This window comes from Myxine glutinosa, chromosome 2 (assembly GCF_964187855.1).
Source record: "Myxine glutinosa chromosome 2, kmMyxGlut1.1, whole genome shotgun sequence".
Lineage (NCBI taxonomy): Eukaryota > Metazoa > Chordata > Myxini > Myxiniformes > Myxinidae > Myxine > Myxine glutinosa.
The window spans coordinates 119,209,683-119,231,823 of record NC_136262.1 but is presented as its reverse complement, the minus strand read 5'-3'; the positions used below and the strand labels follow the sequence as shown (position 1 = coordinate 119,231,823).

General features: G+C 43.7%; 1 protein-coding gene across 3 annotated transcripts in view; it reads left to right on the top strand.

Annotated features, from left to right (window-relative positions):
* Window positions 1–22,141, top strand: part of HSPB7 (heat shock protein family B (small) member 7) — a 49,968-nt gene that overhangs the window by 13,487 nt on the left and 14,340 nt on the right. The window contains exon 1 of one of the 3 annotated variants that reach the window (XM_078771572.1): window positions 12,247–12,852. The exons of the other annotated variants lie outside the window; for them this stretch is intronic. Coding sequence (XP_078627698.1) covers window positions 12,660–12,852 — 193 coding nt within the window. The 5' untranslated portion in view covers window positions 12,247–12,659. Of the gene's footprint in view, window positions 1–12,246; window positions 12,853–22,141 lie in introns of those variants that run through there. 3 annotated transcript variants of the gene reach the window in all.

Genomic DNA, 22,141 nt, shown 5'->3' with positions numbered 1-22,141 from the left:
TCCTCGAAGTCCCTTTGTTCTTGAGGTTGCAGCCTCTCCTCCACATATGGTTGCTCCACTACCGTATGGGCTTCTCCACCAGCGCCACTGTCACCCGCACCCTCGTATTCCGGTGTTGACCTTTTTTCGACACCTGGCTCATCTACAGGGTCGTTCAAGTCATTTACAGGTGGGGGGGTGGGGGGAGGGGCTGCCCCAGCTGCTGTGGCATAACTCTTCCTCACATCAGGACAATACTGCCGAGTGTGTCCGTATGCCCCACATGTATAGCAAATCAAGGTCTCAGTAGCTGCAAAGATCCGGTAATCATGATCTCCTATTTTAAAATTTATAGATATGTTCAGCTGTTTTGCCTCATCCTTTAGTACGACGAAACAAAAACGTCTAAACGACTCGACATGCTTCAGCCTTCCGTTCCTGGTTCGCAGGGGGACCGTGATAATTCGTGAGACGACAGTCCCATGCTCCCCTAATTTTCGTAGGATTTCTTCATTCCTCAGAAAGGGCGGAACGTTACTTAAAATAACTTTAACCGCCGGCGTGTCCATGGACGATACCGGGACAAATTGGTCGTTCCCCAACGTTAACCCGTTTTGCACCACGATGTCTGCAAGGCTAACTTGTGACACGAAAACCACCACTTTGTGGTTCATTCGAGACGCAGCACGAATGTTATTTACCCCGATCAAATCCCCGATTGCAAGTAGAACATCGTCCATTTGCACGTCTTCCGGCGGAACAAGGCACAGCCCGTGCTTACGCGATAACACCTCATCACTAACACGATCAGCAGTCCTTTGACTATTCCTATTAGCCATTTATCGGCAATCAACTAAACAAACTAAACAGTAACAATGCAATAAACTAACCAAACAAATCAAAATTAGTTAAATAAGTAAATAAATAAATAAATAATCGGCACGATATAACCAACCCACGTTATAAATTAATACAGGTGGCTAACCGTTACCGTGCTGTCTCTCTCTCCCTCTCTCGTCTCAAGAGCAGAAGGGAAACACGGAGAAAACTTCACAAACTCGTACAAGGACACAAATGGAGTGAAAGGAGGATAGGAAAGACCACCAACACAGCACCGTACTCACAGCTCAACACCCACAGCCGCCATGATTACCACACCCACGCACGACTCACAACCATCCAGAAGGGGGCGCGAGAGAGAGAGAGAGAGAGAGAGAGAGAGAGAGAGAGAGAGAGAGAGAGAGACAGACAGACAGACAGACAGACAGACAGACAGACAGACAGACAGACAGACAGACTTAGAGACTTTGAGACTTTTGTGTTCTTTTATTATAAAAGTATAAAAAAACCTTTCACATAGTAGTTGTAAACAGAGCAACCAGTTTAAAGAAACATTTGCATAAGGATCATTACTACACAAAAAGGAGCAAAGGATATTTAAACGAAACCAGCAAGTACAAAAATATTTTACAAACAATTGCGAAAAAAACACAAACAATTTTAAGGACATGCTCACGCAAGAGCTATGAATACATCAAAAAGCAAAATTAAGCATTTCGTTCCTCACAGAACAAATAACATTTTTAACACACCATCTCTCAGAAAATTCTTGTTCTTTTCCGTACTTGCTACAATACAGGTACTCAAGCTGTATCCGAGAACTAATCAGGACTTTCAAGGTCAACAAAATATTACAAAAAGAAAATTCACCACCTTCCACCTTCTTTTTCCTTGTTTTGTAGATTGCCATTTTGCCTTCAGCAACCAAAAAGTTCGCTAAAGCAGTTTCAGACTTATGCACAGCAGAAATAGGATAACCACAAATAAATTCAACAAAAGAAAAAGGAAGCCCCATTTTCAAAATATTGGCATGCAAGAACTTAAACAAAGGAACAAGTCTTCTGCACCCAACATATACATGATAAATCGTTTCGCGACTTTCACAAAAGGGGCACACTTCAGAAATGTCATTTGAAAATTTGTGCAACAAAATGTTATGAGGAAGAATCCAATGCGCAAGTCTCCATTGCAGGTCGCCCGTACGCTTGGAGATTGGGGGTGCATATAGACTGCGCCACACAGGAGTAATAGGTGAAGGAGCTGACAGGTGCTCTCTCCACTGAACTCCAAAAGGGCCTTTTACAAAATCGGCAAAAATAAAGCGCACACAACATTCATGCAACGCCCCTTTCTCAATGGAGCTAAGGGGTACAAATTTTCCATTAAAATTCAAAAGCAAAACAGGGAAAGCGTATTGGTCAAGCAAACCCACAGGCTCAAACAGGCTCCTGAACTCTACTCCAAGATTATTTGCTGCTCTTGAGATAGCAAAAAAAATCTGGCCAATAATCCTAATGGACCTGAAACCAGAGCTGGCAGAAATTTCGTGAGCAGACTTCCATCTTTCTCTTTGAAAGTCCAACAAATTATGGACAGAGAGAAGATCTGACCCCACAAAGTACTGGACAAAAGTCCTGGAAGAAGGAATGGCTGAGAAAAGGTGGTTGTAGAAGATTGGCTCGTTGAGGAATGTCGAGGTGGTAATGGAACCGGCCTCACGACGCAACGACAAGGCCTGCCAGGCCTTGATCACACTCTGCATGTACAGCGGAAGTGATGAGACATCGATCTTTGGGAGATCAAGCAAAAACAGTTCGCGACCATATCCCAGCCGACCTGCTTGCTTTAGCAAACACAAGGTTAAACTCTCCCAATGCATGGGGCTGTAAAGAAACTTCTTCACAAAAAGGAGGCGGAAAGTCATGAGCCTGCTGTTGACATCAACGAGCCCTTGACCCCCCTCATTACGTGGAAGGCTGAGCACGCCTGGTCGGAGCCAGTGTTTACCACCCCAGAAAAAATCAATTAAATGTTTCTGGATGGTTTTGATGAGCCATTTTGGTGGCTGTAAGACCATAAACCTGTGCCACAGGGTAGAAGTGACCAAGTTATTAATCACCAATGCTCTTCCATGGTAGGATAGATTGCAAAGAAGCCCTTTCCATTTTTGTAGCTTGGAATGCACTTTCTCAATTAATCCGTCCCAGTTTTTTTGAATGCGTCGGGAATCACCGAGGTGCACGCCCAAATGGTAAACGCCATCATTCTTCCAGGACAAATTTCCTGGCAGTGGCAGGAAAGCAAAACCTGAAGGTAGCCCAAAGAAGGTGGCACAACTCTTTGACCAGTTCACCTTGGCCGAACAAGCAAGACTATAATTATTGAGAGCTCTGATTAACTCGGATACATCATCTTGAGACTGTATTGCAGTGCAGATGTCGTCTGCATATGCTACAACTTTTATAGGGGGGGCATTAGGGGAAACGGAGAAACCCAAAAGTTTCTCGCGAAACCGAACTAAAAGAGGCTCAATGGCAAGAATATATAGGAGGCCAGACAAGGGACATCCCTGCCTTATACCCCTTGTAACAGAAAAGGGAGAAATCAGTTCATTATTGACTTTCACCAAACTATAAATATTATGATATAATAACTGGATGCATGATATAAAGGTGGGACCAAACCCAAAACCCTTCAGAACAGCAAATAAATATTTGTGATCTACACTATCAAAAGCATGTTCTTGGTCTATAAAGACGAGGCCTGTGCTCTTGCGTAGGCAGTCACACACGTCAGAAATGTCACGAACAGCACCAAGATTGTCATATATTGATCGTCCAGGCACGCAACAAGTTTGATCGGGGTGGACAAGCGAGTGGACGACGGATTTTAAGCGTGAGGCAAGGACTTTGGAGAATATTTTGTAGTCGGTGCACAGTAGGGAGACTGGACGCCAATTCCGAAGTAGCTGAGTGTCCCCTTTCTTTGGTAGCAAGGACACAACTGCTCGTCTGCAACTTAGGGGGAGCTCCCCAACTTGTAAACTTTCTTGGAGCACTTCCAAAAGCTCAGTTCCAATAATGTCCCAAAAAGCTTCATAGAATTCATGAGGAATGCCATCCAGTCCAGGAGATTTACCAGTTGGTACACCGAAAAGCGCGCACCTCAATTCCCCCAGGGTAATAGTGCTCTCCAGCGAGACTCGCTGCGATTCACACAACTTGGGCAATGGTTCAACAAAGGTATGTGCGACATCTAAATCAACTTCTTTAGCACACAAAAGAGAGGAAAAATAATCACTTACTAACCTTCTAATAGTTTTAGGTTGACTTACAATCCCACCATCTGGTGATTGCAATGATACCATTTGCTGTTGTGCTTTATTCTTATTCTCCAAGGAGAAGAAATACTTAGAAGGAGAGTCAAGAAGTTTTAAGTTTTTCATTCTTAGCCGAACTAAAGCCCCTTGCGCCCGTTCTTTAACAAGGCGATGAAGCAGCTCCTTCTTGCTTACAAAATCTTTGTATTCTTTTGTGCTGCTACTCAACTTGGTAGGATTTGCTTGCAGTTCTAGAATCTCTTTTTCAAGTTTAGAAATCTTAAAAAGATTATCCCTCGAGTGATAGAGATTATATTGTTTACAAAAAATTTTGATATGGGTTTTTGCAATATCCCACCATTGCCTCCTGCTCTGGAAAGTGTTTTTCCTAGCATGGAGAGACTCCCAAAAATCTCTGAATGCATTACAAAAATGCGGTTCTTCAAGCAGTTCCACATTGAGGGCCCAGTAGGCACTCGTACGAGGGGCGGAGGGAAAAATCAATTTTAGAGAAACCAAATGATGATCCGAAAAACCAGAGGGAAAAATCGCCGTTGACGAAATCAAATTCCGAAACCCATTATCGATATAAAATTTATCTAACCGAGCAAAGGAAACTCTATTATTAGAGGCTTGGCACCATGAAAATTGCTTAACCCCAGGGTGCTGTAATCTCCACCCATCAACCAGGTGATATTTTACTAGTAGAGCCGCCAAATGTTTTGCACTCTCAGGGTGAGGTTCTATACCATTACGGTCCAAAGATGGCTCTAAGGTACAATTGAAATCACCAGCTAGGCAGACAAGACCACCAAAATCAATTTGGGCTAAGCAATTATCAAGAAGGGAAAAAAATTCTTTTCTTTGAGAAGGGTCACTTGGGACATAGGCATTCAACAATGTGATCTTATGGCCTCCATAAGAAAAAACAACAAAGGCCAAATGACCTCGCCTGACTTCATGAAATGCTATTTGGCTGGATGAGATTCCTGGTCGAAACCAGAAAGCGACTCCAGCTCTAGGACATTCAAATGAACTGAAAAACCAAGAACCTCTTATTGTATTCTGCCATTCGGCTGAACAGGTATCCCCACAACGTACATCTTGCAGAAAGGCGATGTCTACATGCCTTTGCTCCAATAATACCCGTAAATGTGTCTTCCGTATAGGGGCACGGCCCCCGTTTATGTTTATACTCGCAATAGATAAAACCATAACGAGTTTTAAGACTTTATCAAGTGGCAGATCATCGAAGTTCTTTCCTTGCTAGGGAAACAAATTTTTTCAGTCTGTATACCTGAGACTCGTTAGCACCATAGGCTGTCGGATCGCTTATGATGCGAGATGCAGTGACTTGGAACTTGTCCAATTGTGGGAAAAATTCAACAAGTTTTACCTTTTTCCGAAAAGTATTATGGAGGAATTTAATTACTTCGGTAGGAGAGGGGGCATCTAAGTCCTCGCAGTCCTGTGAATCCCCAGCTGCACCCCCTATCTCATTAGGATCCAAACTCGAACACGTGTCGTCCGAATCGCACGACTCCTGCTCGATAACGCGGTCCTTTACCTGTACAGGTGCCTCGGACACTGGCATTGGCTTAACGAAAATCAATTCGTCAGGTAACGGATCATTCTCCGCAACCTTAGTTACCTCTTCAGAGGTTTCTGGAGTACCAGGTACACCTATTGTTTGACTGCCATGCCTAAGCTCATCTTTTACTGATGTACAGTCTGCAGCAGGTTTACCTCCACTTGGAGCATCACCTGACAAGACGTGTTGCTGCTCCATAGCCTCCTCCTCACCAGGAGGAGGAGGACAGGACTCAGCACCGAGGAGGTTCGGACTACCCTCATTCCTATTGAGTGAGACCCTCTTCACAGCGACTGCTTCAGCATATGAAACAGGCTCGACTGTGCCTGGACCTTGGTGCCTTCGTTTTCCTCGTGTAACAACACAAAAGCCACTCGTATCCTCAGTTTGATTTTCAGCAGCTTCACCTGGCTCTGTGGGAGCCTCGTTACCTGGCACAGGTTCACTTTCCTTTTCAGACTCCCCCCTTGGCTGTTCGGGCACGCTACTGGGACATTCGTTTTTAACATGTCCGTGCTGACCACATTTAAAACATACCAAGGTCTGTGACGTAGCAAACACCCGGTATGTATAGTCGTCGTGTTTAATTTTCAGCATCACCTCCAAATTGCGAATTCCCGGCTTTAAAATAATAAATAATTGACGCCTGAAGGACAGGACATGTCTTATCTGCTGATCCTTAAACCGGACAGGAATGAAAGTTATTTTCGACACAACGTTACCATACTGCTCCAAAGCAGTCTTAATCTGCTCGTGTCGGATAAAAGGCGGAATGTTAGACACAATCACTTTCACCGAAGGTGCATCCAACGGTGAAACAAACACGAAGATATCCGGCTCGACAGTCAAACCGTTTTCGACGAGCTGCGTCACCATTTCCTCTTTCGAGACGAAGATGACGACGCGCTGATTCATCCTCGAAGCAGCAATTACATTGTGCGTGCCGATACATTTACCGACACACAACACGATCTGCTCCACCGTCACCTCGGAAGGTGGTGTGCACGACAAACCATTTTTCCGACTCAACTTTTCCAAACCGGAAAAATCCTCGATGTTCGCCATGGCCACGGGCGTGGGGAAACACTCGACACCGTGAAGCAAACAAGCAACGCGGGATCGAGTGCGCTCTCTCACTCTCAAACTCGCAAGAAATGAAACGTATAGATAAAAGAGTAAAGAACAGAGCGGGAGAAAGGGAGGAAAGGCGGCGCTACCACACGGCGTGCACCACGAGAAACGCCGCGCAGCAACGTTCTCTGATTACACACGTGCGGCCGCACCTGTGAGAAAGAGAAAGAGAAAGAGAAAGAGAAAGAGAAAGAGAAAGAGACAGAGAGAGAGAGAGAGAGAGAGAGAGAGAGAGAGAGAGAGAGAGAGAGAGAGAGAGAGAGAGAGAGAGAGAGAGAGAGAGAGAGACTGAGTGACTTTTCTTCCCCTTTATTACAAGGAAAACAAGTTTTACATGGTGAAGGATGTTTGCACAGGCATCAAAAGAAGTAACCAGGAAAGGAAGGGGTAACAAAGAAGCAATACTTTAGATTTATAAATTGATTGTTAGAACACCACCAACCATACCACATCGGGATTGTTTCGCACACCACCGGTTTTTAAATAAAGCAGGATCTTGAGTTTCAAACTCAAAAAGAACACGCGATGTAACCAATGCTTTAAAAACAGTTAAAACGTCATCAGCTAAAACGTCAATGTTCTGCAGTTTACGTTTCCTCGATAAATAAATGGCAAGTTTTGCCTCAGAACACAGAAAGTTTGCTAAAAGACATTCATTTTTACATTGATACAAGACATTAAAACCAAATATGAAAACACAATGTGTAAAAGTCAAACCGAGCCCCCGGATCACACGTGACAGGATTTTAAAAAACGAGGCCAACCTTGAACATTCAATAAAAATGTGAAAAACGGTCTCTGGGGTGTCGCAAAAGGGGCACAATTCCGAGTTTTCAGGACATATACGGTGGGACAGGATGTTGCAAGGCAGGATGTTGTGCGCTAACCGCCATTGTAGATCACCCGAGCGCTTGACAGTAGGTTCTTTGTACATCACCTGCCAGTTTATTGTTGTGAAACGGTTAGCTTGAAGCAGCGCTCGCCAATGAGCTTGTGGCTCTGCAGGTTTGCCAGGAAAAAGAGTGAGAACACATAGATTGTACACTGAGGATTTCTCCATCTGGGTAAAGAGCCTAAAACTTTGAAATAAAATTAAAAGATTTGGGAAAGGACATTGGGATCGATGGAGGGCATCTTCTATGTCTGGGTCCCATTTTAACCCGGTTTGCTTAAAGGTCCGTAAAATCACAGAGAAAATTCTGCCAATGACTCTGATGGACCTCACACTGGTGGCCACGGCAATGTCAGCAGCTGGCTTCCATCTATGTACAAAGGGGTTCCTGAGATGTTTTACTCTGGTAACACCGGCATCAATAAACTTTTGCATAAAAGATCTGATCTGAGAGAGAGAGAGAGAGAGAGAGAGAGAGAGAGAGAGAGAGATGAGAGAGAGAAAGGTAGGGGGGGGGGGGAGAGAGAGGTAGGGGGCAAGAGAGAGAGGGAAGGGCGAGAGAGAGAGATGGGGAGAGAGAGAGAGAGAGAGAGAGAGAGAGGGGGCGAGAGAGAGAGGTAGGGGGCGAGAGAGAGAGAGAGAGGGAGGGGCGAGAGAGAGTGGTAATGAGGTGGGGGGAGGAAAATGGGACGGGAGGATGAGGGTTGTGGTACCGGGTTTGATAAAAATGTAGTGGTTGGGGGAGACAGAGAATACACAATGTGGAAATAAACAAAAATGGAAAAGAAAAGGTGAAAACAATGAGAAAAAGGGGGTAGAAAGATCGAAGGTCGGAGCAGCTCGCACCTCTGCCATCTTGCCACGGCCAGCAGGGGGGGGGGGGCGAGAGAGAGGGAGGGGGAGAGAGAGAGGGGGGAGGAGCGAGAGAGAGAGAGGGAGGAGCGAGAGAGAGAGGGAGGCGGCAAGAGAGAGAGAGGGAGGGGGCGAGAGAGAGAGAGAGAGAGAAGGAGGGGCAAGAGAGAGAGAGAGAGAGAGAGAGGGGGGCGAGAGAGAGAGAGGGAGGGGGCGAGAGGGAGAGAGAGAGGGAGGGGGAAAGAAAGAGAGGCAGGGGCGAGAGAGAGAGGGGGAGGAGCGAGAGAGAGAGGGAGGTGGCAAGAGAGAGAGAGGGAGGGGGCGAGAGAGAGAGAGAGAGAGAGAGAGAGAGAGAGAGAGAGAAGGAGGGCAAGAGAGAGAGAGAGAGAGAGAGGGGGGGGCGAGAGAGAGAGAGGGAGGGGGCGAGAGAGAGAGAGAGAGAGAGAGAGAGAGAGAGAGAGGAGAGAGAAGGAGGGGCAAGAGAGAGAGAGAGAGAGAGAGAGGGGGGCGAGAGAGAGAGAGGGAGGGGGCGAGAGGGAGAGAGAGAGAGAGAGGGAGGGGGAAAGAAAGAGAGGCAGGGGCGAGAGAGAGAGAGAGGGAGGAGCGAGAGAGAGAGGGAGGTGGCAAGAGAGAGAGAGGGAGGGGGCGAGAGAGAGAGAGAGAGAGAGAGAGAGAGAGAGAGAGAGAAGAAGGGGCAAGAGAGAGAGAGAGAGAGAGAGAGGGGGGCGAGAGAGAGAGAGAGGGAGGGGGCGAGAGGGAGAGAGAGAGAGAGGGAGGGGGAAAGAAAGAGAGGCAGGGGCGAGAGAGAGAGAGAGAGAGAGAGGTGTCAGTCCCACTAAAAAGGGTGGATGATCTTTTACACAACGGTGTCCTTTGGAGTGGATATTAAGTCCTGTATGCAAGAACAAATGAGTATTTGGGTTAGTACCCTGATCAATATATAAATTCCATCCTTCAGTCTTGGTAAGGGTTGACAATCCTTTTTAATTAAGGCTTTTCCTGGTTAGGTCATCGAAGAGAGGGTTGCCCGTAGTAGGTCAGGTAAAGCCACACAGACTTCATCTCTTTGCTTTTGATTTCACACAAGCTTGAAAGCATCTCTCACTCGTTCTTCGATCAATATCATGTGTCAGTCGCAACTCTTCCCTGTAAAAAAAAAAAAAAAGGAAAGTATTGTTGCGGTTTTGAGAACCCACACTCTTGTAAATAATTCAACATCATTAAAGGTTAACGGTAGCACCCCTAGATAGGCCACAGCAACACGTAGGACACCATAGGACTTCAGTTATTTCATTAGTATGTGTTTAGATAAGGCCGTGTTTCCAATAGTTGAATCTGCGTTGTGTCAATCAAATAAGAGTAGGTCCCCAATTCTGTCCATTTTGCCAACCTCCCTCTCCAAGCGACACCATTACGCGCACTTTAGTCTGCCCTATGGCTCTCCCAAATTGTTACGCCTTTCGCTGCCTTAGCGCTCGCTGAACGCCGCCATAAGCCACGAGGTGAGGCCTGGAAAAAGGGGCGGAACGCCAAGAAGAAGGTGTGGCCCGTCAACCAGCCGTCAAGGGCGGAGCCGGTAAGCCCTCACCAGCCAACCAGGGCTGAAGGGACATCTCCGACAGGCGTGGCTTTTGGGGCTGGCGGAGCGATTTCTGGGCGAGTTATAAAGGCGAGCGCAAAGCCCTTTCACAGGACTTACGACAGGACTTGTTGGAGGCGCGCTTATTAAACAGGACTTACGCGGAGAAGGATTTGTGCGCATTACAACAGGACTGCGCGGGGGACTTGCCAGCGAGCACACTTACCAAGAGGACTCACAGCGCCAGCGTGCATTACAAAGGACTTCTGGGAAAGAGCGCATTGAGGAGGACTCATGACTCATAACCATGTCCAGAAGTGAAGATGCTCCGTTGACTGAGATCCGGGTCGGGAAATTGACAGATTGTGTCAGTCCCAGTGAGTCGCAGTCCGATCAGGACTGCGAGGTGCAGGACTGTCAGTCCCAGTATCAGTAAGTTGGAGGATAGTATCAGTGGAGGATAGTATCAGTGAGTTGGAAGATAGTAACAGTGAGTTGGAGGATAGTATCAGTAAGTTGGAGGATAGTATCAGTAAGTTGGAGGATAATATCAGTAAGTTGGAGGATAGTATCAGTAAGTTGGAGGATAGTATCAGTAAGTTGGAGGATAGTATCAGTAAGTTGGAGGATAGTATCAGTGAGTTGGAGGATAGTAACAGTGAGTTGGAGGATAGTATCAGTAAGTTGGAGGATAATATCAGTAAGTTGGAGGATAGTATCAGTGAGTTGGAGGATAGTATCCATAAGTTGGAGGATAATATCAGTAAGTTGGAGGATAGTATCAGTGAGTTGGAGGATAGTATCCATAAGTTGGAGGATAGTATCACTAAGTTGGAGGATAGTATCAGTGAGTTGGAGGATAGTAACAGGGAGTTGGAGGATAGTATCAGTAAGTTGGAGGATAATATCAGTAAGTTGGAGGATAGTATCAGTGAGTTGGAGGATAGTATCCATAAGTTGGAGGATAGTATCAGTAAGTTGGAGGATAGTATCAGTGAGTTGGAGGATAGTAACAGGGAGTTGGAGGATAGTATCAGTAAGTTGGAGGATAATATCAGTAAGTTGGAGGATAATATCAGTAAGTTGGAGGATAGTATCAGTGAGTTGGAGGATAGTATCCATAAGTTGGAGGATAGTATCACTAAGTTGGAGGATAGTATCAGTAAGTTGGAGGATAGTATCAGTAAGTTGGAGGATAGTATCAGTAAGTTGGAAGATAGTATCAGTAAGTTGGAGGATAGTATCAGTGAGTTGGAGGATAGTATCAGTAAGTTGGAGGATAATATCAGTAAGTTGGAGGATAATATCAGTAAGTTGGAGGATAATAGTAAGTCGGAGATGGTATCAGTAAGTTGGAGGATAATACTATTAAGTTGGAGATGGTATCAGTAAGTTGGAGGATAATATCAGTAAGTTGGAGATGGTATCAGTAAGTTGGAGATGGTATCAGTAAGTTGGAGAATGGTATCAGTAAGTTGGAGATGGTATCAGTAAGTTGGAGAATGGTATCAGTAAGTTGGAGATGGTATCAGTAAGTTGGAGAATGGTATCAGTAAGTTGGAGATGGTATCAGTAAGTTGGAGAATGGTTTCAGTATTTTTATTTTTAAATTAAAGTTTTCCACATGCCGGGATCTATTTTGTTCTTGTACCTCCTGCCACGTACCTCTTCACAATGTGTCCCACGTGATTGTCATCCTCCCTTCCACAGCCCTACACCTCCCCGCCCTCCCCCTCCCAAGTGACCCATGTGCTATTTGTACACACTACCTAATGGTAAGTGCATGCCGGGCTAACCTTGAGGTGAACACTGCGGTCAATCCGGTATGATTCATTGTTTATCTTGTAGGGACAGGGACACATGGACAGGGACATACATCCATAGATCCATCACACAGCGTTTGAGGACACCAATGAAGGATGTTTTTCATGAACATGACCAAAGGGACTATTCTCAGACATTTGGATCCAGAATATCTTCACATTGGAGGAGAGACATTTGTGAGACATACAAGGTGGGGGTGGAGGGGGTAGGGCAGGGTAAGTATGGAACATGTGGGGGGTGGGGGAGGAAGGGAAGAGTAAGTGTGGAATATATAAGGGGGAGAGGTCGAATTTACTCACTCGCAGTTGCGTACGTAATAAATAGATGGGTCCAGTGTACAACCTAGCAAACGACGTTTGTTGAAGTCCATGTAATTATGGTATGGTCAGGTTTACCTTTAGACCGTCCATGTAGCATTAGGGACAGCTGGTGTAGTATGAGGTCACGTGCTCACAACTTGCACTGCTCTCACCCAAAAGGATCAGGTTGATGACGTCATATCTCCAACACTTCCAACTTGGAGCCATTGACTCAGCGCCACATTTAGTACGAATTATCTGCACAGCTCTGGTTCCACTCAGACATCGCACGACCGGCTGTCTCTTCCCAGAGCAAAACCCCACACACTCTCTCCTTCTATCTCGGTGAAAACATGGCTGTGACCACATCGACTTCGACCTCGGTTTCCACCATCACCTCGTCCTCGATGTTCTCCACATCCTCGCTCCGCACCAAACGTCAGGCCTTTCACCCTCCGGGGATCGAATCCCAGGTACCGACTCCATTCTTCATCGCCACCACCCCGCTGCACAAGTCCTGGGGAGCTCCATGTCCCGAACTCCCAGGTATTGTGGCTTGTCTCATGTTACGTCATCAAATCGCCACCAACGTCACGGCTTTAGGAGCATGTACATTGTACAGCCCCGTTAGTGTTACCCAGACGCTCGCACTCCTTGTCTATGTGAGGTCACATTTTGAATGCATGAGAACATTCTCTAATGTCCTGATGTCCGCATTTGTCTCCAAACACGGTACGTGTGAGCTCGGTATGTGGAGTTAGGTGTGAGCGCGGTACGTGTGAGTTGGGTGTGAGCTCAGTACATGTGAGCTCGGTATGTGTGAGTTGGGTGTGAGCGCGGTACGTGTGAGTTGGGTGTGAGCTCGGTATGTGTGAGTTGGGTGTGAGCTTGTTACGTGTGAGCTCGGTACGTGTGAGTTGGGTGTGAGCTCGGTACGTGTGAGTTTGGTACGTGTGAGTTGGGTGTGAGCTCGGTATGTGTGAGCTCGGTACATGTAAGGTGGGTGTATGTGGATGAGGTTTGCTTTGATTCGAATGTTGGGCACGAGGTGAAAATGAGGTGAGACTTTACCTGAAGCACCAAGGAAGAAATTTATAATGTGATCATTATTGCTCACGGAGGAACAAGATGGCCATTTTAAGGGGGCGATGACGTCAGAATGGATGTCATACCCATGACCTTCACGTGATCCGTCTGGGCAGCACAATAGGAGCCATCTGTTTATTACTTACGCACAACGATGACGGGTGCTGCTAAGTTGAGAAAGGGGAGACATGGACGACATGGAAAAGAGGGTAGGGTAGTTGGATTGGGGAGATTATTCAGGAGATAAGGGACTAATTAAGGGGAAGAACATAGGGGACGACGTTGTGCAAAACCGCTCTATGTTTGCATATGTAATAAATAGAATATGAACCCTGAGCCCTCCATTGGTGTGGATTTGGTACCAACCCAAACTTCAATTGCATATATAGAGAAGGGAAAGGTGTATGCTGCACGTGTGAGAAGTGTTATGATTTATGGGAGCGAGACATGGGTCATGAACGTAGAGCAGCAACGAAGGCTGGAAAGGGTAGAAATGCGAATGGTTCGATGGATGTGCGGAGTATCGTTGAGAGAGAGGAAGACAAATGATGAATTGCGAAAGATGATGGGAATAGAGCCTGTGATTGATGCTGTGAAGAGGGACAGGTTGAAATGGTTTGGTCATGTGTTGAGGAAGGATGAAAGTGACTGGTTGAGAAGAGTGATGGAAATGAATGTAGAAGGAAGTAGAGGACGGGGAAGACCGAGAAAGACTTGGCTAAAGGTGGTGGAAGAAGAAATGCGGGCAAGGGGGTTAACAAGGGGAGATGCAGAAAATAGGGCAAAATGGAGAAGATTGTCATGGGGACCGCAAGGCTAACCCCCGCTCTAGCAGGGAAAATGGCCTTAAAATGCATGTTGTTGTATATATCTGTGCAGCATCTGTCTTGTGTTGTCTTGTCTTGTCACTGAACTACTCCCTCAAACTTTTCTGAAATCGTACCAAACATCTGGTATGCACATATCTCTCCCGTCGGTATGTCCTCAGGGTATTTTTTTAGAAAAATTTTCCAGTTTTTTTTTAGGAATTTTTTCGGGGAACATTTTTTTTTTCAACTTCAATTGTTTATAAAATGTGATATCACGTATATTACAAATACATTTGTGCAAAATAATTGTTTGAATTATGATTGGTTTAAACCATGACAAAACGGCAGCTCGGGTGCAGTCATTTATCTATATATCTACACATCTGGCCAGTGTCTGTGTTGTCACTTAACGACTCCCTCAAACTTTTGTTTCCGTGGTTGTGAAGTGTTTTTAATAACGTGGTGATGAGGTGTTTTGAATTACGTGGTGGTGAGGTGTTTTTAAATGACGTGGTGGTGAGGTGTTTTTAATTTTGTGGCTGTGAGGTGTTTTTATTACGTGTTTTATGGCTGTGAGGTGTTTTAAATTGCGTGGTGGTGAGGTGTTTTGAATTTGGTGGGGGTGAGGTGTTTTAAATGACGTGGTGGTGAGGTGTTTTAATTTTGTGGCTGTGAGGTGTTTTTATTACGTATTTTATGGCTGTGAGGTGTTTTAAATTACGTGGGGGTGAGGTGTTTTAAATTACGTGGGGGTGAGGTGTTTTAAATTACTTGGTGTTGAGGTGTTTTAAATTACTTGGTGGTGAGGTGTTTTAAATTACTTGGTGTTGAGGTGTTTTAAATTACATGGTGGTGAGGTGTTTTAAATTACTTGGTGTTGAGGTGTTTTAAATTACTTGGTGTTGAGGTGTTTTAAATTACTTGGTGTTGAGGTGTTTTAAATTACTTGGTGGTGAGGTCTTTTAAATTACATGGTGGTGAGGTGTTTTAAATTACTTGGTGTTGAGGTGTTTTAAATTACTTGGTGGTGAGGTGTTTTAAATTACTTGGTGTTGAGGTGTTTTAAATTACATGGTGGTGAGGTGTTTTAAATTACTTGGTGTTGAGGTGTTTTAAATTACTTGGTGTTGAGGTGTTTTAAATTACTTGGTGTTGAGGTGTTTTAAATTACTTGGTGGTGAGGTGTTTTAAATTACTTGGTGTTGAGGTGTTTTAAATTACTTGGTGTTGAGGTGTTTTAAATTACTTGGTGGTGAGGTCTTTTAAATTACATGGTGGTGAGGTGTTTTAAATTACTTGGTGTTGAGGTGTTTTAAATTACTTGGTGTTGAGGTGTTTTAAATTACTTGGTGTTGAGGTGTTTTAAATTACTTGGTGGTGAGGTGTTTTAAATTACTTGGTGTTGAGGTGTTTTAAATTACTTGGTGTTGAGGTGTTTTAAATTACTTGGTGTTGAGGTGTTTTAAATTACTTGGTGTTGAGGTGTTTTAAATTACTTGGTGTTGAGGTGTTTTAAATTACTTGGTGTTGAGGTGTTTTAAATTACTTGGTGGTGAGGTCTTTTAAATTACATGGTGGTGAGGTGTTTTAAATTACTTGGTGTTGAGGTGTTTTAAATTACTTGGTGTTGAGGTGTTTTAAATTACTTGGTGTTGAGGTGTTTTAAATTACTTGGTGGTGAGGTGTTTTAAATTACTTGGTGTTGAGGTGTTTTAAATTACATGGTGGTGAGGTGTTTTAAATTATGTGGTGGTGAGGTGTTTTAAATTATGTGTGGTGAGGTGTTTTAAATTACGTGGGGGTGAGGTGTTTTAAATTACTTGGTGGTGAGGTGTTTTAAATTATGTGGTGGTGAGGTGTTTTAAATTATGTGGTGGTGAGGTGTTTTAAATTACGTGGGGGTGAGGTGTTTTAAATAATGTGGTGGTGAGGTGTTTTAAATTATGTGTGGTAAGGTGTTTTAAATTACGTGGGGGTGAGGTGTTTTAAATTATGTGTGGTGAGGTGTTTTAAATTACGTGGGGGTGAGGTGTTTTAAATTATGTGGTGGTGAGGTGTTTTAAATTATGTGGTGGTGAGGTGTTTTAAATGATGTGTGGTGAGGTGTTTTAAATTACGTGGGGGTGAGGTGTTTTAAATTACTTGGTGGTGAGTTGTTTTAAATTACGTGGTGGTGAGGTGTTTTAAATTACTTGGTGTTGAGGTGTTTTAAATGATGTGGTGGTGAGGTGTTTTTAATTTTGTGGCTGTGAGGTGTTTTTATTACGTGTTTTATGGCTGTGAGGTGTTTTTAATTATGTGGTGGTGAGGTGTTTTGAATTTGGTGGGGGTGAGGTGTTTTAAATTACATGGTGGTGAGGTGTTTTAAATTATGTGTGGTGAGGTGTTTTGAATTACGTGTGGTGAGGTGTTTTGAATTACGTGGTGGTGAGGTGTTTTAAATTACGTGGTGGTGAGGTGTTTTAAATTATGTGTGGTGAGGTGTTTTGAATTATGTGTGGTGAGGTGTTTTGAATTATGCGTGGTGAGGTGTTTTAAATTATGTGTGGTGAGGTGTTTTAAATTATGTGGTGGTGAGGTGTTTTGAATTACGTGGTGGTGAGATGTTTTAAATTACGTGGTGGTGAGGTGTTTTAAATTATGTGTGGTGAGGTGTTTTGAATTATGTGTGGTGAGGTGTTTTGAATTATGCGTGGTGAGTTGTTTTAAATTATGTGTGGTGAGGTGTTTTAAATTATGTGGTGGTGAGGTGTTTTGAATTACGTGTGGTGAGGTGTTTTAAATTATGTGTGGTGAGGTGTTTTGAATTACATGGTGGTGAGGTGTTTTAAATTATGTGGTGGTGAGGTGTTTTAAATTATGTGTGGTGAGGTGTTTTAAATTACGTGGGGGTGAGGTGTTTTAAATTACTTGGTGGTGAGGTGTTTTAAATTACTTGGTGGTGAGGTGTTTTAAATTACTTGGTGTTGAGGTGTTTTAAATTACTTGGTGTTGAGGTGTTTTAAATGACGTGGTGGTGAGGTGTTTTTAATTTTGTGGCTGTGAGGTGTTTTTATTACGTGTTTTATGGCTGTGAGGTGTTTTTAATTATGTGGTGGTGAGGTGTTTTGAATTTGGTGGGGGTGAGGTGTTTTAAATTACGTGGTGGTGAGGTGTTTTAAATTATGTGTGGTGAGGTGTTTTGAATTACGTGGTGGTGAGGTGTTTTAAATTATGTGTGGTGAGGTGTTTTGAATTACGTGGTGGTGAGATGTTTTAAATTACGTGGTGGTGAGGTGTTTTAAATTATGTGTGGTGAGGTGTTTTGAATTACGTGGTGGTGAGATGTTTTAAATTACGTGGTGGTGAGGTGTTTTAAATTATGTGTGGTGAGGTGTTTTGAATTATGTGTGGTGAGGTGTTTTGAATTATGTGTGGTGAGGTGTTTTAAATTACGTGGTGGTGAGATGTTTTAAATTACGTGGTGGTGAGGTGTTTTAAATTATGTGTGGTGAGGTGTTTTGAATTATGTGTGGTGAGGTGTTTTGAATTATGTGTGGTGAGGTGTTTTGAATTATGTGTGGTGAGGTGTTTTAAATTATGTGTGGTGAGGTGTTTTAAATTATGTGGTGGTGAGGTGTTTTGAATTACGTGGTGGTGAGGTGTTTTGAATTACGTGGTGGTGAGGTGTTTTAAATTACGTGGTGGTGAGGTGTTTTGAATTATGTGTGGTGAGGTGTTTTGAATTATGTGTGGTGAGGTGTTTTGAATTATGTGTGGTGAGGTGTTTTGAATTATGTGTGGTGAGGTGTTTTAAATTATGTGTGGTGAGGTGTTTTGAATTATGTGGTGGTGAGATGTTTTGAATTATGTGTGGTGAGGTGTTTTGAATTATGTGTGGTGAGGTGTTTTGAATTATGTGTGGTGAGGTGTTTTGAATTATGTGTGGTGAGGTGTTTTGAATTATGTGGTGGTGAGATGTTTTGAATTATGTGTGGTGAGGTGTTTTGAATTATGTGTGGTGAGGTGTTTTGAATTATGTGTGGTGAGGTGTTTTAAATTATGTGGTGGTGAGGTGTTTTGAATTACGTGGTGGTGAGGTGTTTTGAATTACGTGGTGGTGAGGTGTTTTGAATTACGTGGTGGTGAGGTGTTTTGAATTACGTGGTGGTGAGGTGTTTTGAATTACTTGGTGGTGAGGTGTAATCGTCCCAAACTTCCAGTCTGCACCTACCCCTCCCCTAGGTATGTGCTGAGGGGTACTTTCTTGAAAAAAAACATTCAACCTAAATCCTCAACCTAAATTGCCTGTAAAAATGTAATATCACAAACACAACAAATACATTTGTGCAAAGTAATTGTTTGTATTATGATTGGTGTAAATCATGACAACACAGCAACTCAGGTACAGTCATTAGCCTCAGCTAAAATAAGCCCGCTCCTCAGTATCGACGCTTGGTGAGGCGAGCCAAGCTAGTATATGTATGTATGTATATATATATACATACATACATACATACATACATACATACATACATACATACATACATACATATATAATTATATATATACAGTATATACATACATGCATACATGCATACATACATGCATACATACAGTACATACATGCATACATACAGTACATACATGCATACATGCATACATACATACATACATGCATACATACATACATATATATATAATATATATATATATACATACATGCATACATGCATACATACATACATGCATACATACAGTACATACATACATACATGCATACATACATACATGCATACATACATGCATACATACATACATGCATGCATGCATACATACATGCATGCATACATGCATACATGCATACATACATGCATACATGCATACATACATGCATACATGCATATATGCATACATACATACATGCATGCATGCATACATACATACATGCATACATACATGCATACATACATGCATACATGCATACATACATGCATGCATGCATATATGCATGCATACATACATACATGTATGCATACATACATGCATACATACATACATGCATACATACAGTACATACATACATACACGCATACATACATACATGCATACATACATGCATACATACATACATGCATGCATACATACATGCATACATACATGCATACATGCATACATACATGCATATATGCATACATACATACATACATACATGCATACATACATACATGCATACATACATGCATGCATACATACAGTACATGCATACATACATGCATACATGCATGCATACATACATGCATACATACATACATGCATGCATACATACATACATGCATACATACATGCATACATACAGTACATGCATGCATACATGCATACATGCATACATGCATACATACATACATACATACATACATACATAGTACATACATACATGCATACATACATGCATGCATACACACATACATACATACATGCATATATGCATACATGCATACATACATACATGCATACATACATACATGCATACATACAATACATACATACATGCATACATACATACATACATGCATACATGCATACATGCATACATACATGCATACATACATACATGCATACATACAGTACATACATGCATGCATACATACACGCATACATACATACATGCATACATGCATACATACATACATGCATACATACATGTCGGATTGGGACTTAGGACTTGGGACTCAGAAGACTCAGAAGAAAGGAGCAACGGATATATTTATTGGAACTCGAGTACACAAGCTTGAGGACAGCAAAGTTGTATTGAAACTCACAAGGAATGACCAACAGTACAACAAGATGCTCTGAAATAATTCGATTAACATTGCTTTATATAAGGAGAATCAGGGGTGGAGTTAGCTCACAAGACACAGAGACAGAATGGGCTCATTGGTTCCCCCACCATAGTCCCATCCTGTTGTTCGGTTAATTAAAGGAAGTTCATCCAAGGCCAGTCATGGGTTAGCTCTGATAAGGAGATGGTCAGCATTATGTGGCAACATGTTTACAACTTTCTGTATAGAAAGCTAGCTTGGGAAAGTACAAAAGGGAGTGGACACTCATAAAACTGTCAACTTGCAAGATAATGGCAAAGTCAGGAGAAAGGCAAAGAGAGATAACAGTTGCCTCCAAGGCCTGGGAAGGGGAAATAGAGATTGTGCCCACGCAGGCCAGAGCACACAGGCAGAGAACTCCTTATTAGGATATTACACATCCTCAATGCACAAGAAAGAACTCAGTATCATAAAAGAGTACAGTAGCAAGTCAAAACAAAACATATAATTGGTTATACTTGGTAATTGGTAAAGCAGCAAGGATATACAAAGGGGGAGGGGCATTACAGCTCCCTACATACCGCCCTTTTGGATCTAAGATACAAAGTTATCTACGAGCCAATCAAAGGCCTTTATTTCAAACAAAAACAGAAAAATCATTCAACATATCACGCGAAGGCAGCCCCGTAAGAATGTCCCGTACCAAAGCACCACACAAACTCAGTAGGATGATTCGCGTCTGTATGTGAGTATGCAATGTAAGGCCGTAAAAGCAAAGTGATCAAATGGCACACAAAATCCACCGAGAGAGGTGGGGGAGACAGGGTAAAGGATTCACTAAACGTAACGTACCACACGAATGCACCCCAGTGAGCATGTCCCGTACCCCCGTACCGCACAGCGCACTCAGCAGGGTGATCCGCGGGTGTGTGGGTGCAAGTGGGTGTAAGTGGATGTATGATGTAAGGCAGGTGTAGATGGGTGTATGAGGTGAGACCGTAGAGACATGAAGATCGAATAGCGCGCCAAATCCACAAAGAAGACCTCTGGTTCCACCGGGGTCCACACCCAGGAAGATCTCCGACCCACCCTTGGTCCACAGAGGTGCAGCCGGACTCCTCCCCAACTGGAGCTCGCCCAGGCTTCCCCAAGTGAAATCCTTGTAGATCTTCAGCGCTCAATCGATATTCATGTTCATGAGGTCTCTTACGTGCTGGTGATCTGGGGAAGACACAACATCGTCAGTATCAGTTGGCTCAAACCTATGGCCATGAAATAAAGCATAACGATCCAAAGGTGGGAGAGAAACTTCCTTTGGGTCAAAGTCGAGATCGTCCGAGGCGATGCTGCTTGCTTCGCTGTTATCCACGGGCGAATCTCCAAAACAATCAGACTCGGAACTCAGAGTATTTTCACGATCGAGTTCCTCTCCATCCGGGCTTGGGTTCACAGCTGGGTCCAAATCCCGGACTGGGTCTGTGGCGTTTGACTCACTGTGGGCTTGTGAGACATGGGGAGGCAAAGCCTGCATTGAAATATAAACATCAGTCGGGGACCCTCGCAAGTGGCCCACATCATCATTGGTAACATCATCAGTAACATTATTCTTAGGTGGCGTAGGCCTGCGGCGTGGACGGCCACCCATAGTCATAGCCACGGCATGGCATATCGTGAAGAAACGAGAGGAATCCTTCAGGAAATCGTCGATTTCTTCATTCGACGTGTCGGGGCCCAGTTTAAACGGCCTCCTGGTAGCCTGAAATGCTTCGAGGTCCGCATAAGTGTACTCGACATCATTATCGGTAATATCAACAATGGAAGAACAATCTTCGGAAGCGGAGATCTCATTGTCGCGGCCCAGTGGCTCGTCCGGGTCGTCGTTCCAGGATCCGCGGTCTGCAGTCACGTCGACGGCCAGTGTGTCATCTGGACCCACGGTCAGCTTTTCAAGCATCACCATGGCCTTTTCAGTTGTCGTCTTCAGTGTCCATCCTGTGGAAAACTTCCTCACACACGCAAGGACTAAAGCCTTGATTATTACACAACAAACCACGATTCCAAGGACTATTGCCAAGGCGGTTAGTACCCACTTTACAATTGTGCCTGTCCACCCTTTGAACCAGTCGGTAAGCCACTGGT